General features: G+C 61.0%; 2 protein-coding genes across 4 annotated transcripts in view; one reads left to right on the forward strand and one right to left on the reverse strand.

The window, feature by feature from the left end:
• The window catches only part of VPS28 (VPS28 subunit of ESCRT-I), a 122,149-nt gene extending 114,170 nt beyond the window's left edge, over window positions 1-7,979 (reverse strand). The window contains exon 1 of the mRNA XM_050939474.1: window positions 7,972-7,979. The gene's annotated coding sequence lies outside the window, so the exon portion shown is untranslated. The remainder of the gene's footprint in view (window positions 1-7,971) is intronic.
• Window positions 1-14,786, forward strand: part of CPSF1 (cleavage and polyadenylation specific factor 1) — a 77,650-nt gene that overhangs the window by 32,271 nt on the left and 30,593 nt on the right. For 2 of the 3 annotated variants that reach the window (XM_050939331.1, XM_050939334.1), the window contains exons 25-38: window positions 5,522-5,665; window positions 6,161-6,313; window positions 6,503-6,619; window positions 7,021-7,111; window positions 7,446-7,530; window positions 7,843-7,984; window positions 8,459-8,611; window positions 9,276-9,452; window positions 9,615-9,681; window positions 10,167-10,214; window positions 10,839-10,994; window positions 13,679-13,808; window positions 14,404-14,542; window positions 14,624-14,770. In XM_050939331.1, coding sequence (XP_050795288.1) covers window positions 5,522-5,665; window positions 6,161-6,313; window positions 6,503-6,619; window positions 7,021-7,111; window positions 7,446-7,530; window positions 7,843-7,984; window positions 8,459-8,611; window positions 9,276-9,452; window positions 9,615-9,681; window positions 10,167-10,214; window positions 10,839-10,994; window positions 13,679-13,808; window positions 14,404-14,542; window positions 14,624-14,671 — 1,650 coding nt within the window. In that variant the 3' untranslated portion in view covers window positions 14,672-14,770. Of the gene's footprint in view, window positions 1-5,521; window positions 5,666-6,160; window positions 6,314-6,502; window positions 6,620-7,020; window positions 7,112-7,445; window positions 7,531-7,842; window positions 7,985-8,458; window positions 8,612-9,275; window positions 9,453-9,614; window positions 9,682-10,166; window positions 10,215-10,838; window positions 10,995-13,678; window positions 13,809-14,403; window positions 14,543-14,623; window positions 14,771-14,786 lie in introns of those variants that run through there. The other variant, XM_050939332.1, reaches the window with a different exon arrangement.

Raw genomic sequence — 14,786 nt, forward strand, 5'->3', positions numbered from 1 at the left:
TTTTCCTATATTGATCATCAGGCCTAGATGTGTAAATAGGTCCTTGACGATGGCCACATGCTGGGTGACCTGTGTCTTGGAGGACCCTCGGATGAGCCAGTCATCCAGATACAGAAAAACGTGTATCTGATGTCGGCGGAGGTAGGCGGTGACTATGGCCATACACTTTGTAAATACCCTTGGGGCTGTAGAAAGGCCAAATGGCAGGACCATAAACTGGAAGTGCTGACGGTTGGCTACGAAGTGGAGGTACTTCCTGTATGGAGGAAAAATGGTGATGTGAAAGTACGCGTCCTTCATATCGAGGGCGGCATACCAGTCTCCGGGATCCAAGGACAAGATAATGGTCCCCAGGGATACCATGCGGAACTTCAACTTTGTCATAAACTGAGTCCTCGCAGGTCTAGGATAGGTCTGAGACCTCCTTTCGACTTGGGGATTAGGAAATAATGGGAGTAAAACCACTTGTCCCTTTAGTCCTTTGGTACTTCCTCTATAGCTCCCATGGTGAGGAGCATCCGCACCTCTTGCAAGAGGAATTGCTCGTGAGAGGGGTCCCTGAAGAGGGACAGGGTTGGAGGGTGGGAGGGCGGGGTTGAAATAAATTGGAGGTGGTACCCATACTCTACCGTGCATAGGACTCAGCGATCTGAAGTTAACTGGGACCATGCTGGGAGGAAGTAGGAGAGACGGTTGGAGAAGGGAGGAGAAGGATCCTGGCCTGTAACTGGTACACCGCTCTCGGGCGCACCTTCAAAAGTTCATCTTTGGTCCGGCTGGTGGTTTCGAGGGACCTTGATTTTGGCCCCCTTGGGGTCCTGATTGTCGTCTACGACCACCTCGGCTGCGTTGCCTGCCAAAGTCCTGTCTTTGTATGGGTGGTGAGGCTGGGGACGGAAAGGCCTGCTTTGGGTCACCGGCGTATGCATGCTGAGAGAGCGCATTATGACCCTGTTGCCCTTCAGGCTTTGCAGCCTGGGGCCAGTCTTTTCTGAGAAGAGACCTTTACCATCAAATGGCAAGTCCTGAATGGTATACTGCAACTCTGGTGGGAGGCTTGAAACCTGAAGCCATGAGATGCGCCTCATGGCAACACCCGAGGCCAGAGTCCTGGCTGCTGAGTTGGCTGCATCCAACGAGGCCTGGAGGGTAGTTCTGGCCACCTTTTTCCCATCCTCCAAGAGGGCAGCGAACTCTTGGCGGGAGTCTTGAGGGAGAAGCTCCGTAAACTTACCCACCGCCACCCAGGTGTTATAATTATAGCCGCTAAGCAGGGCTTGTTGATTTGCCACCCGGAGCTGTTGGGCACATGCCGAGTACACTTTGCGGCCGAGTAAGTCCATTCGCCTAGCCTCCTTCGATTTCGGGGCTGGCGCCTGCTGGCCATGGCATTCTCTCTCATTAACAGACTGGACAACTAGTGAGCAGGGAGGAGGACGGAGATACAAGTAGTTGTACCCTTTAGAGGGAACCATGTATTTACGCTCGACTCCCCTGACCGCAGGAGGGATAGAGGCTGGAGACTGCCATATAGTATCGGCATTGGCCTGGATGGTCCGAATAAACGGTAGGGCCACTCTGGTGGGGGCATCTGCCGACAGAATGTCCACTACTGGGTGTCACGGGGTCACCGGGCGATGCTCTGGAACTGCTCCCCACCAAGCCAGGCAGGACTTTGGGGAGCCTCCTCTCCCTTGGAGCAGACTTGTTTAGGGCAAGAAGCTCACACGGCTTCACCTTATGGGTCTCTCCTTGGAGCATTCAGCATCCTCTGCCCCTCCGTGCGCTTCCCACAGCGAGTCCACCCCAGCGGGGTCCTGGGGAAGCCACCGGGTCCTGCACCCCCACTTTGCAGTCAGACGTAACTCTTAGCCAGCCAGTAAAACAGAGGTTTATTCGATGACAGGAACAGGGTCTAAAACAGAGCTTGTAGGTACAGCGAACCGGACCCCTCGGCCGGGTCCATTCTGGGGGGCAGTGAGCCAGACCCCCAGGTCTGCCCTCCACCCTTGACCCCAGCCAGCTCCAGACTAACAACCCCTCCCAGCCCCTCCTCTCTCCTCAGCCCCTTTCCCGGGCCAGGAGGTCACCTGATCCCTTTGTCTCCAACACCTTCAGCTGGCACCTTTGCAGAGGAGGGGCCCAGGCCATCAGTTGCTAGGAGACAGAGTGTCAGGCATTTAGGTGCACTGGCCCTTTGCTCTGCCAGATACTTAAGAACTGCCATGGGGACACTGAGGCACCAACACAGTATTCAGAGAAAACATTAAGAACTTTCCCAGTTCGTCACACTGGGTCCTCTACCTCCGGGACCTCCTCCACCTGGAGGTTCATATTGAGTGCTATCCTCCTCAGGAGGTCCTGATGGGCTCTCAGGTCGATTGGAGGAGGGCCTGAGGAAGATGTTCCTGCCACCGCCTCATCTGGAGAAGAGGAGATGCCGGGGACAAGCGGGTCCTGTGTGGCCTCTTGCTCTTGGGTGACCTCCTGCTCCAGTGGAACCTGGGAGTCCAGTGGGTGAACTGGGGCTTCCTCCGTAGCAGTCGGAGGAGGACGGCTAACTGTCGCCTCTGGCACTTGGTGCTCTGATGGGACAGAGTGGGACGGAACTACTGGTACGCCTTGGGCCTGGTGGTACGCCCAAGGTGTCCAGAAAGACCACTGATGGGGGCCTTGGTCCTGGGCCTGGGTCTCTTGGAAGACTCTAGTGGGCACATCGGAATCGCGGTCCTGTGCATAAGAGCTGTCCACGTGGGACAACACTGATGCATGTCTGGATGGCCATGGAGGGGCTGAAAAGCCCTGGGCAGAGTTCCTGTCTCTAGCAGACCTTGCTCTACTTGGCACCAGGGACTGGTACCGGGAGGCATAACGGTACCGGGAACGAGATTGGGACCTGTGACCGGAGCGGTGCCCGGAGGTCAACTGAGATCTCGAGGCTCGATGTTGGGAGCAGCTACAGGAGTCACGGTGCCTGGAGCGGTGCTGGGAGCTGGAGCGGTGCCAAGAGTAGCGGGCTGGTGGATGGGATACCGAATGTGCCGCGAGTGCGAGCGGTACCGAGGAGGCGAGCGGTGTCGGGAGCGGGAGCGCCGACGGGACCTAGAACGTCTGCGGGACCGTGATCGTGAACGGTGCCACTCTGCTGTGCCGACAGAGGATGGTCTTATCAAGGCAGGCTTGCCGGTAGGCTGTATTACCTGCACCAGCGGTGCCGGGGCTTGAGGCAGCGTCGACTCTGTCATGGCAATCAGATCCCTCGCCGTTGGGAATGTCTCCGGCGTGGATGGAATAGTAAGCTGAACCACGGCTCGCGCCAGGGAGCTGAAGGCACCGGACTCGACGGCCCTTGTGAGACCGTAATCGATGGTGCCGACGTTGTCGGTGCCGTGGCAGGTGTCGGTGCCGCGCGATCCGACTTAGACGAGCTCTCTGGCTGCGGTGCAGGTGGCACGGAAGCAGCAGGAGTCTTAGGCTTTCTCGACCTCGGGGAGAGGGAGCGGTGCCGAGTCGACTTAGGTGCTGGCGATGGCCGGTGCCGAGAGGCCTTGGCAATACTGGTGCGATCTGGTGCCGAGGAGGCACTTCTGCCCGCCGATTGACCGGCGCTCGGTGCCAAAAGCAGAGGGGTAAGAGCCGCCTCCACGAGGAGCTGTTTTAGCTGAAAGTCCTGCTCCTTTTTTGTTCTCGGCTTAAAAGCCTTGCAAATGCGACACTTATCTGCCAGGTGAGATTCCCCAAGGCACTTAAGACAGGAGTCGTGTGGATCTCCTGTCGGCATCGGCTTGTGACAGGCTGAGCCCGGTTTGAAACCCGGTGAACTGGGCATGGGCCCCAGCACCGGGTGCGGGGAAGGGGCTAATCCCCGAACCCCTCTTAACTATAACACTAACTATGAACGATAAAAAATAACTATAACTATATAACCTTGAACTATATACACAAAAATAACTAGAGAACTACGAGTAGCTAGGGAGGTGGAGGTCAGTAAAACCGCACTCCACTGTTCCAACGACCGACACGGGCGGTAAGAAGGAACTGAAGGGAGGCTGGGTCGGCAGGGGTATATATCCGGCGCCACAGCGGTGCCACTCCAGGGGGCGCCCAGCCGACCCACCGAATGTTGCTAGGGTAAAAATCTTCCGGCGAATGTGCACGCAGTGCGCACACACCTAATTGGAATGGATATGGGCAAGCACTCGAAGAACAGTCAGTTGCACACATATAACACTGTAACAACATACAATACATGTAACACTGTAGCAAAAAAAAGCAAACATCAGTCTGGGCTGTATTAGCAGGAGTGTTGTAAGCAAGACACGAGAAGTAATTTTTCTGCTGTGCTCTGTGCTGATTAGGCCTCAACTGGAGTATTGTGTCCAGTTCTGGGCGCCACATTTCAGGAAAGATGTGGAGAAATTGGAGAAGGTCCAGAGAAAAGCAACAAGAATGATTAAAGGTCTGGAAAACATGAGCTATGACGGAAGACTGAAAAAACTTGGTTTGTTTAGTCTGGAGAAGAGACGACTGAGAGGGGACATGAGAACAGTTTTCAAGTACATAAAAGGTTGTTACAAGGAGGGTGGCGAAAAATTGTTATCCTTAATCCTAGAGGACAGGGCCAGAAGCAATGGGCTTAAATTGCAGCAAGGGAGCATTAGTTGGCTGTTAGTAAAAACTTCCTGACTGTCAGGGTGGTGAAGCACTGCAATAAATTGCCCAGGGAAGTTGTGGAATCCCCATCATTGGAGAAGTTTAACAGCAGGTTGGACAAACACCTGTCAGGGATGGTCTAGTTCAAGGGTAGGTAACCTGTGGCACAGGTACCAAAGGCTGCACACGAGCTGATTTTCAGTGGCACTCACACTGCCTGGGTCCTGGCCACTGGTACGGGGGGGGAGGGGCTCTGCATTTTAATTTAATTTTAAATTTCTTCTTAAACGTTTTAAAAACCTTATTTACTTTACATACAACAATACTTTAGTTATATATCATAGACTTATAGAAAGAGCCCTTCTAAAAACGTTAACATGTATGACTGGCACGCGAAACATTAAATGAGAGTGAATAAATGAAGACTCAGCACAGCAGTTCTGAAAGGTTGCCGAGCCCTGGTCTGAATAATACTCAGTCCTGCTATGAGTGCAGGGGGCTGGACTAGACGACCTCTCGAGGTCCCGTCCATATGCTCCCAGCATGCAATGCACCATCTTGCCCCAGTGGGAGGTAAAACTCCCAGGCAGCTTGTTCCTCTCTGGGGGACTTGTCTAGGGCGAGTGCCCTGATCTAAAGTGTTACTGTCCCAGGTGCAAAGCAGCTGAATGGCTGCAGCTTGGACTGTGCCCAGCTGCTTCCCCAGGGGCCAGCGCTGGGCAGGGCCATTGAGAACTGGGGGGGAGTCCCCAGTTGTCATGTGGGTTCCCTGCTTGGTGCTCACCCCTCCCAGCTCAGCTGCAGGGCTCTGGTCCCATTGGTGCCTGGAGGCCCTTGCCCATCTGTGACCATCTCTCCTCCCTGTCAGGTCCCCCACAACATCAACTTCCGGGAGAAGAAGCTGAAACTGTCCAAAAAGAAGTCGGAGAGCACAGGGGGCGAGGAGTTGGGGGGCGCGCGGGGGCGGGTCGCCCGCTTCCGCTACTTCGAGGACATCTACGGCTACTCGGGGGTGAGCCGCGGGGGCAGGCCTGGCTCAGAGTTGCTGCCCCTGGGTCAGTCCCTCACTGTTCAGATTGGCCCCAGGCTCAGCTGCTGGTACCAAGGGGCTGGGTGACTGCGGGAAAGAGCCGGTGGGGCAACCTCACTTGGGCAGGTCTCTGGGGCAGTTAGACCCCCTGGGTGCCAGTGGGGGATTGGGCATGTCCTGGCGCTTTGGCTGCTGCACTCGGGAGGTGATGCCGCAGGATTTCCCAATCTCCTGCTGCAGGCTGCTGTCCTGTGAGAGCCCCGAAGCTAAGCAGGGGCTGGCTTGGCCAGCACTTGGAGGGGAGACCTCCTGGGCATGGCCGGGGGCTGTGGGTTGGTGAGTCAGGCCTGCGTTGCAGCTGGCCTACTGGCCAGGAAAGAGCCCATGGAGAGGCCGAGCGGGAGCCCCTGGTCCAAAGCACCCTGGCAGCGAGCACTGGGCTCCCCACTCTGACCCCGGCGCTGGCTCTGATCCCAGGTGTTCATCTGTGGGCCCTCCCCACACTGGCTGCTGGTGACGGCCCGGGGGGCTCTGCGCCTGCACCCCATGACGATTGACGGCTTGATCGAGTCCTTTGCTCCCTTCCACAACGTCAACTGCCCCAAGGGCTTTCTCTATTTCAACCGGCAGGTATGTGGGGCACGGCTGGCTTGGGGGCAGGGCCCAGGGCCCCACAAGGCAGACAGACGCTGCCTGGGCTCTGTGGAGGTGGAGCATGCACTGCTCCATCAGAGCATGTCCTGGCCAGCAGCTCTTCTCTCTGGGGTGTGTGGGGGGGTTGAACTGAAGGAAGGGGCTAACCGTGGGTTCTGCTCGCAGGGGGAGCTGCGGATCAGCGTCCTGCCCGCGTACCTGTCCTACGACGCTCCGTGGCCTGTGAGGAAGATCCCGCTGCGCTGCACCACGCACTACGTGGCTTATCACGTGGAGTCCAAGGTACTGGGGTGCTGCTGGGACAGCCCTGCCGTGTGGAGTCCCTTCTGGGGCACAACGTCCCCCAATAGCTCAGCTCTGCTGGCCCAGAACCCACCACTCTGCAGGCAGTGCTGCTCCTCCCTCGTCCTGGCCAAGGGGCATCTTGTAGGGCATAGCCCCCAAAGGGGGCACTTCGGACCTATCCTGCCCTTCCTGCCTGGCTCTGCTCCGTGCCGCATACCCCCTGCCAGCAGTCCGCAGGATGCCAACCGAGGGGGAGGGGAACCCCTGGGGAGCACTGCTGTCTCCTGTGTCCACACTGCGTGGCTGGCGGATTGCAGCAGTCAGGGAGGTGGTGGAGGGGCCCCCTGGTCTTTGTGCTGCGCCCTGGCGACCTGTTAACGGCTGCGTCTCTCTGGCAGGTCTACGCCGTGGCCACCAGTGTCGTGAACCCCTGCACCCGCATCCCCCGCATGACGGGAGAGGAGAAGGAGTTTGAGAGCATCGAGCGGGGTGAGCAGAGACCTGCCCCACTTGGGAGGGATGTGTGGGGAGCGCACTGGCACTGGGTGTGCAGTGCTGGCAGCAGTTCCTGTGGGACAGTTATGGGCCAGGCTTGGACCGGCACTCCCTGTCCTGTGCAGGCCCCATGGCCCGGCTCCCTGGGAGCAAGAGCCCCGATGGCTTTGAAGGTCCCCCCAGCCTACAGACTCCTGGGGGGTCTCTGGGGCAAAGCTGTGGGATGCAGGGTCGGTGTGTGACACTGGCAGGGGCTGCTGTCTGTGCCAGCCCCTCGCCTGTCCTGGGGGCTGGGTGGGGACTGGAGCTGTGTTGGCCTCTCCCCTAGATGAGCGCTACATCCACCCGCAGCAGGAGGCCTTTTCCATCCAGCTGATCTCGCCCGTGAGCTGGGAGACCATCCCCAACACCCGGTAAGGGCCCGCGAGCGGGGCAGGGCCCTGGTGCTCCTCTCCTGGAGACGGGTTCTGCCAGGCAGGGGGGATGAGGGCCCGGCCCTGGGAGTGCTGCATGCGTGAGGGCCTGGTCCTGCGCCAGGAGGGCGGAGGGCTAGAAGCAGGTGCTGGCCTCCCCCCGGCCCCCACAGCAGAAGGAGACATTTGGGGCAGGACCGTGAGTGCTTGTGTCTGGGGGGAGGAGCCTGGTGCCAGGGGCCCTGGCCTCGGCTGCTCTGGTGTGGGGCTCCCTGATGCCTTGACCTGTGCCTGCCTCTCCCACCTGCCCAGGATCGAGCTGGAGGAATGGGAGCACGTGACCTGCATGAAGACGGTGTCGCTGAAGAGCGAGGAAACGGTGTCAGGGCTGAAGGGTTACATTGCCGCCGGCACGTGTCTCATGCAGGGCGAGGAGGTGACCTGCCGCGGCCGGGTGAGTGTGGGCTGGCCTGGGGCTTGGCCTCCCTCGTCCTCTCCCTGCACTTCCTCACGCCCCGCTCCCTGCACCACAGCACCCCCTACTGAACCCCTCACCTTGATGGGGGCTGGACTGTGCTGCCTCTGGTGGAGCCATCATCTGCACCCAGTGCTTGGCCAGGTCACCGTGTGGGGGCTGCTGGGCTGTGCCCAAGAGATACCTGCGGGGGGCAGGGGGGTGTCGCTTCCCAGGCTGTCTCCATGGAGCTGGGCTCCTTGCGGGGCTTGCTCTCGCTGCGCCGTGCTCTGCCACAGGACCAGTGAGCTCGTGTATTCCCGACAGGGCGCGGGGGTGGGTCGCCCCCCTCCATCAGCCCAGGCCGGTGTGTGGATCTCGGCACAGGCGGCCCTGGGGCCGGGCTAGGCTGTCAGGGCAGCCAGGAGGGAACTGCCCCTGGCTCACAGCCCCCCGTCCCGCCCATCTCTGCAGATCCTCATCATGGACATCATTGAGGTGGTGCCGGAGCCAGGGCAACCGCTTACCAAGAACAAGTTCAAGGTGCTGTATGAGAAGGAGCAGAAGGGCCCCGTGACGGCCCTCTGCCACTGCCACGGCTACCTGGTGTCGGCCATCGGCCAGAAGGTGAGGGGCCCGTTCCCCAGCTGGGCCAGCAGGGGGCGCCAGGAGCCTCTCAGGGTCCTCCCCAGCTGTAGGGAAATGGCACAAAACTGCCAAGGAGCCTGGTCCAGAGGGGGCTGTGGGCAAGAAACGGGCCCTTGGTGCCACCCCATCCCAGCAGCTTGCAGCCCCGATTCAGGGAGGGCACCACCTGGGGAGCAAAGTCCCGTCTCCTCCAGCTGGTCTTGGGGACCAAGCGCCCTGGGCGGTGGGGTCTGAGCGTGAACCAGTGCCAGCCTGAGACACCACAGGGCAGCTGCTGCATTTAGTGTGGGCTGGCAGGGAGTGGGGTACAGGGCCTGTCCCCTCTGGCAGCGCTGGCTCTGACCAGCCCCAGGGGGTGGGGAATGGCTGGTTGGGGGAGGAGGTTATGGGGTACAGGACCTGTCCCCTCTGGCAGCAGTGGCTCTGACGAGCTCCAGGGGGTGGGGAATGGCTGGTTGGGGTGGGGTTATGGGGTACAGGGCCTGTCCCCTCTGGCAGCACTGGCTCTGACCAGCCCCGGGGTAGAGGCGGGCAGGCAGGGGTACTCCAGGGTACTGGTTCCAGTCGGTCCCCGGCTCAGGCACTCTGCCCCCTGGCGTGTTGCCTGTCCATGGTGTGAGCCCGGTGCTCTTGCCCCCTGCAGATTTTCCTGTGGAGCCTGAAGGACAACGACCTGACGGGCATGGCCTTCATCGACACGCAGCTCTACATCCACCAAATGATCAGTGTCAAGAACTTCATCCTAGCGGCGGACGTCATGAAGAGCATCTCGCTGCTGCGCTACCAGGAGGAGAGCAAGACGCTGTCGCTCGTCAGCCGGGTACGGGGGGCGCTGGGAGGGTGGAGAGGCTCTGTGGGTAGGAGGGGGCTGCCTGGGGCCAAGAGCAGGGCTCAGCCTGGCACCATAGTCGCTCCGTGACGCAGTGCTGGGCCCCCGCCTGCGGCTGTGTGCTCCCCCTGACCCCTGCTTCTCCTGCTGCAGGATGCCAAGCCCTTGGAGGTGTACAGCGTGGACTTCATGGTGGACACCGACCAGCTGGGCTTCCTGGGTAGGTTCTGTTCCTTCGTCCCCTGCACGTTGGGCTCGGCCAGGCCTCCTGCCCGGCGCCGAGGGATCATGGAGGCCAGCAAGGGGAGGAGACCCCTGTGGGCAGACCCGGTCCCAGCTGGGCGAGCTGGTGGGGCCGGAACTGCTTGGGACCCTCTGCTCAGTGTTGTGACTGTGCCGAGAACTGAGAGCTGCTGGGGGTGGGAGGTGCTGAGGGCAGAGCCAGTAGCCACAGGTGGATCAGGATGGGGCCTGGAGCGTGCCCACCAGAGCGGGGGGGGGGGCCTGGAGCGTGCCCACCAGAGCGGGGGGGGGGGGGGCCTGGAGCGTGCCCACCAGAGCGGGGGGGGGGAGCCTGGAGCGTGCCCACCAGAGCGGGGGGGGGCCTGGAGCGTGCCCACCAGAGCGGGGGGCTCTTGGGTAGCTCTGTGTGTTTGGCGGGGCTGAAATGCTGCCCAGAGTAACGTTGCTGCTCTCTCCCCGCAGTGTCGGATCGCGATCGCAACCTCATGGTCTATATGTACCTGCCTGAAGGTAAGGCCTTCCGCCCCCTCCGCTTCTTAGCCAGCCCCCTGCCTGCCTGTCAGGGGGGCGGGAACAGCTTTTATTGGGCCAGCTTCTGTGGGTGAGGGCCAGGCGATCTGTCGTTCACCCACCTTGCCTCTGATTAGCCCAGGGTTTAATTCGCCAGGGACACTCCCCTTGACCCTCCAACTGCCAGGGACGGGACGGGTCACTGAATCGCCCCATTCGGTTCATCCCCCCTCAAGCACCGGCCACTGCTGGAAGACAGGTTACTAGGCCAGATGGGCCATCGGTCGGCCCCACTGCGGCCGTTCCCCGTGGGGCTCTGATTCTGCCCTGCTGCAGTGCCAGGTAGTAATACTGTAGGGCTGCATGTAAACAAACCCACAGGAACATCTAACAACCTGCAGCCCCCTGACCCTGGGGCTGGAAATTCCTTCCTGCTGGTGCAGCCATAGCTGGGTGGGAGCCTGGGGCCTCCGGCTAGTCCAGCCCCTTCAGGACTGCAGCCCATGGAGACTCCAGCGCCCAGCATGCCATGCTCCATTGCTTCCAGAGCAGAGCCTGCTGGGAGCTGGAGTCTCCATGGGCCACCTCGTGCCCTGATGGAGTTGCTCCCGCTCCTTCTCTTAGCCAAGGAGAGCTTCGGTGGGATGCGGCTGCTGCGCAGGGCTGACTTCCACGTGGGCGCCCACGTCAACACCTTCTGGAGGACGCCCTGCCGCTGGGCCACCGACGGCGGCACCAAGAAGTCCAGCGCCTGGGAGAGCAAACACATCACCTGGTTCGGTAGGTTGGGCTCCGGCCTGCAGGGGGACCCCACCCACGCGCTGGGGGAGTGGCTGGGCTGGGCCTCTGTTGTGCCAAGAGCTGGACAAACTGAGACGGTGCCTGTGCCGAGCATAGGGTGACCAGCCGTCCCGATTTTATCGGGACTGTCCCGATATTTGCTTGTTTGTCCTGTATCCCGACCAAACAAAGGCTCCAGAGCCCGGAAGGGCTCGCACCCTCCCCCGCCCTGACTTTGCCCCCTCACTGCCCCATTGGCTCCCTTCCCAAATCCCCGCCTCTTGCCAAGCCTGCTGTGTCCAGGGGAGTGCAGGCCCAGGGTGAGTGAGAGTCCGGCCTGGCCCCGAGCAGGCAGGACTCGGGCGCAGGACCTGGAGGGAGAGTAGGGGGCAGCCGGTAGGGCCAGGCGGCGGCTGTTCTCCCCACCTGGGCAGCGGGACTCGGGCGCAGGACCTGGAGGGAGAGTAGGGGGCGGCCGGTGGGGCCAGGCAGTGGCTGTTCTCCCCACCTGGGCAGTGAGACTTGGGAGCAGCCGCTGCTGCAGCTCCCACTGCCTCGGGGGGAGGAAGCGGCCAAGCACGTGGTGCCCGGGCCAGAACCCCCGGCCCTGCTGCGGGGACCCAGCAGCATGCACGCTGCGCCCAGCCCCTGGCCAGTCGCGTCTGGGCTGGCTGCCCAGCTGGTGCAATCCCGCGGCGGAGGCATCAGCAGCCTAGCCCCATTCGTTCCCCTGTGAGACACGAGTGGGCTGCGGGGGCTGGGGCCTGCTGCCTCCACTCCGGGGCCGCCCACGGGATTGCACCAGCTGGGCAGCCAGCCCAGACGCGACTGGCCAAGGGCTGGGCGCGCGCAGCGTGCACGCTGGGTCCCGGCAGCAGGCCTGGGCTCGGGGGGTTCGTGGGCGCCAGAGCCGCAGCTGCTGAGCTTGGCCAGCGGCTGCTTTCTCCCCCCACGGCCGTGGGAGCTGCAGCAGCCGCTGCTCCCGAGTCCTGCTGCCCAGGTGGGGAGAACAGCGGCCGCCTGGCCCTGCGGGTAGGGCCGCCCCCTACTCTCCCTCCAGGTACTGCGCCCGAGTCCTGCCTGCTCGGGGCCAAGCCGGACTCACACTCACCCCGGCCCTGCGCTCCCCTGAGTCTCCCGGGCCTCCCTCCAGCGCTTGTGGAGGGAGGAGGAATTGGGGGTGGGGGATTTTTTTTTCTGCTCTGCTGCCATTTTTTCCCCTCTGCCCCTGTCCCCCGATATTTGACCTGGGAGATCTGGTCACCCTAGCAGAGCAGCTTGCCCTCTGCGGAGGCAGCTGCCACGTGTTTGGGGGAGTGGAGAAGTGGAGACTCTCCACGCCTGCCGTCAGTGTGGGGCTGAGCTCTGGAGGCTTTGCCCCAGAGGCCTCCAGCTGGGCTGCCATGGGCTGGGGAGGCAGGCAAAGCAGGAAGAGACGTGGGTGGACCAGCAGGGGGCAGCAGGTCTGCCGGGGAATCATGGAGGTGGGTGGGAGGAGCTTGTGTTCAGTGCCAGGAAGCAGAGAAGCCGCATGGTGGTTCATGGGGGGAGATTGGGTTGGAGTGATGGGCCAAGGAGAGGAAGGGCGGAGTGGGCATCAGGTGCATCTGTGGGGCCATGGGGCGGGGCGGGGCAGGGCAGGTCAGGTCAGGTCAGGTCAGGCCCCGGGGGTGTGTGCACAGCCTGTGATGGGAGCAGGAGCTCGCCTGGGGCGGTGGGAAGTGCGTCCCAGCATGATGGGGCTAGCGGGCAGGGAAGGAGCCGGAGCTGCCAGTCTCTGCACCCTGCTGCAGTGGAAGGTGTTATAGATTCTAGGGTCAGAAGGGACCAATGTGATCATCTAGTCCAACCCCCTGCACAAAGCAGACCACAGAACCCTACCCATCCACTTCTATAACAAACCCCAACCTATGCTTGAGTTATTGAAGTCTTCAAATTGTGGTTTGAAGACCTCAAGCTGCAGAGAATCCACCAGCAAGTGACCCATGCCCCACACTGCAGGGGAAGGCGAAAAACCTCCAGGGCCTCTGCCAATCTGCCCTGGAGGAAAATTCCCTCCCGACCCCAAATATAGCGATCAGCTAAACCCTGAGCATGTGGGCAAGATTCACCAGCCAGCACTCAGGAAAGAATTCTCTGTAGTAACTCAAATCCCATCCCATGCAACATCCCATCACCAACCACTGGGCATACTTATCTGGCGATAATCAAAGATCAGTTGCCAAAATTAGGCTATCCCATCATACCATCCCTTCCATAAACTTATCAAGCTTAATCTTAAAGCCAGATATGTCTTTTGCCCCCACTACTCCCCTTGGAAGGCTGTTCCAGAACTTCACTCCTCTAATGGTTCGAAACCTTCGTCTAATTTCAAGTCGAAACTTCCTAGTGTCCAGTTTATACCCATTTGTTCTTGTATCTACATTGGTTCTAAGCTTAAATAATTCCTCTCCCTCCCTAATATTAATCCCTCTGATATATTTATAGAGAGCAATCATATCCCCCCTCAGCCTTCTTTTGGCTAGACTAAACAAGCCAAGTTATCTTATAGGGGCACCTGGGTCCCGGCTGCTGCGCCCAGTCCGTTACCCTGAACTCCCAGGGCTCGCTGCTGGCCCAGCCCCGGGAGCCTCCCCTCCAAGTGGGGCGTTCCGGGGTTCCCTGACGGGCTGTTCTCTCCCCAGCCACGCTGGATGGCGGGATCGGCCTCCTCCTGCCCATGCTGGAGAAGACCTACCGGCGCCTGCTGATGCTGCAAAACGCCCTCACCACCATGCTGTCGCACCATGCCGGCCTCAACCCCCGAGCCTTCAGGTACTGCCCTGCTCCCCACCTCGGCCTGGCCCAGTCAGTCCTGCTGCCCTCGGCCAGACCCCCCTCCCCTCTGCTGTGCGCCTGGGCCGAGCTCTGTGGCGCCGTAAGGAAAGATGGCATTGAGCCTGCCTGACCCTGGAGGGGCAGGGATCAGCTGCCGGGTGCCAGTACCCGGTACCCTTGGCCAGTGGGAAGGGCCCTGGGCTCAGCTGCCCCTTGCCAGGAGATGTGGTGAAGTGTCTCTAGTGTCACTCGGCCCTCGTGCCCCCCACTCTACAGCAAGGGGGGATAGACCTCGAAGCAGGCTGTGGGGCTCCTGGGGCAGGCCAGCCTCTCCTAGGACTCCATGCAGGGGGAGGGGTGTCCTCTGCTAGGGCCCTGGGGGAAGAGGAGCTGGGGTCCAGGTGGCCCCTGTGACCTCTTGGCTGCAGCATGACCCTGCCCTCCCACCAGCCTCACCGAGGTCAGCTGCTCCCTGCAGGGGGACACCTGGGCTGTCCTATGTGCCCTGAGAACGTGGGAAGGGGGCAGGCCAGCCTGGCCCGCGGCCCCCCCTCTAGGCCCCCCACCGGTAGCTGCAGCTCCTCTCCCGTAGGATGCTGCATGTGGACCGCCGGATCCTGCAGAACGCCGTCCGCAACATCCTGGATGGGGAGCTGCTGAGCCGTTATCTCTACCTCAGCGCCATGGAGCGCAGCGAGCTGGCCAAGAAGATTGGCACCACGCCAGACATAGTGAGTAGCCAGCCCCCTGGCTCTGTCTGCGGGGGGGGTTGGCAGGGCCCTGCCCTCACCTGCCTGCTTCTTTCCCTGCAGATCCTGGAGGACTTGCTGGAAATCGACCGCGTCACGGCTCATTTCTAACGGACTCTGGGCGGACGGGGCCAGCTCTTGTAAATTCCTTGGCGTCCGGACCCGGCTTTGTACGAACTGGGGGGGTTTGTGAAGAAAAAGCACAACGTGCTCGTGGCTGTGGTGT

This window comes from Gopherus flavomarginatus, chromosome 2 (assembly GCF_025201925.1).
Source record: "Gopherus flavomarginatus isolate rGopFla2 chromosome 2, rGopFla2.mat.asm, whole genome shotgun sequence".
Lineage (NCBI taxonomy): Eukaryota > Metazoa > Chordata > Testudines > Testudinidae > Gopherus > Gopherus flavomarginatus.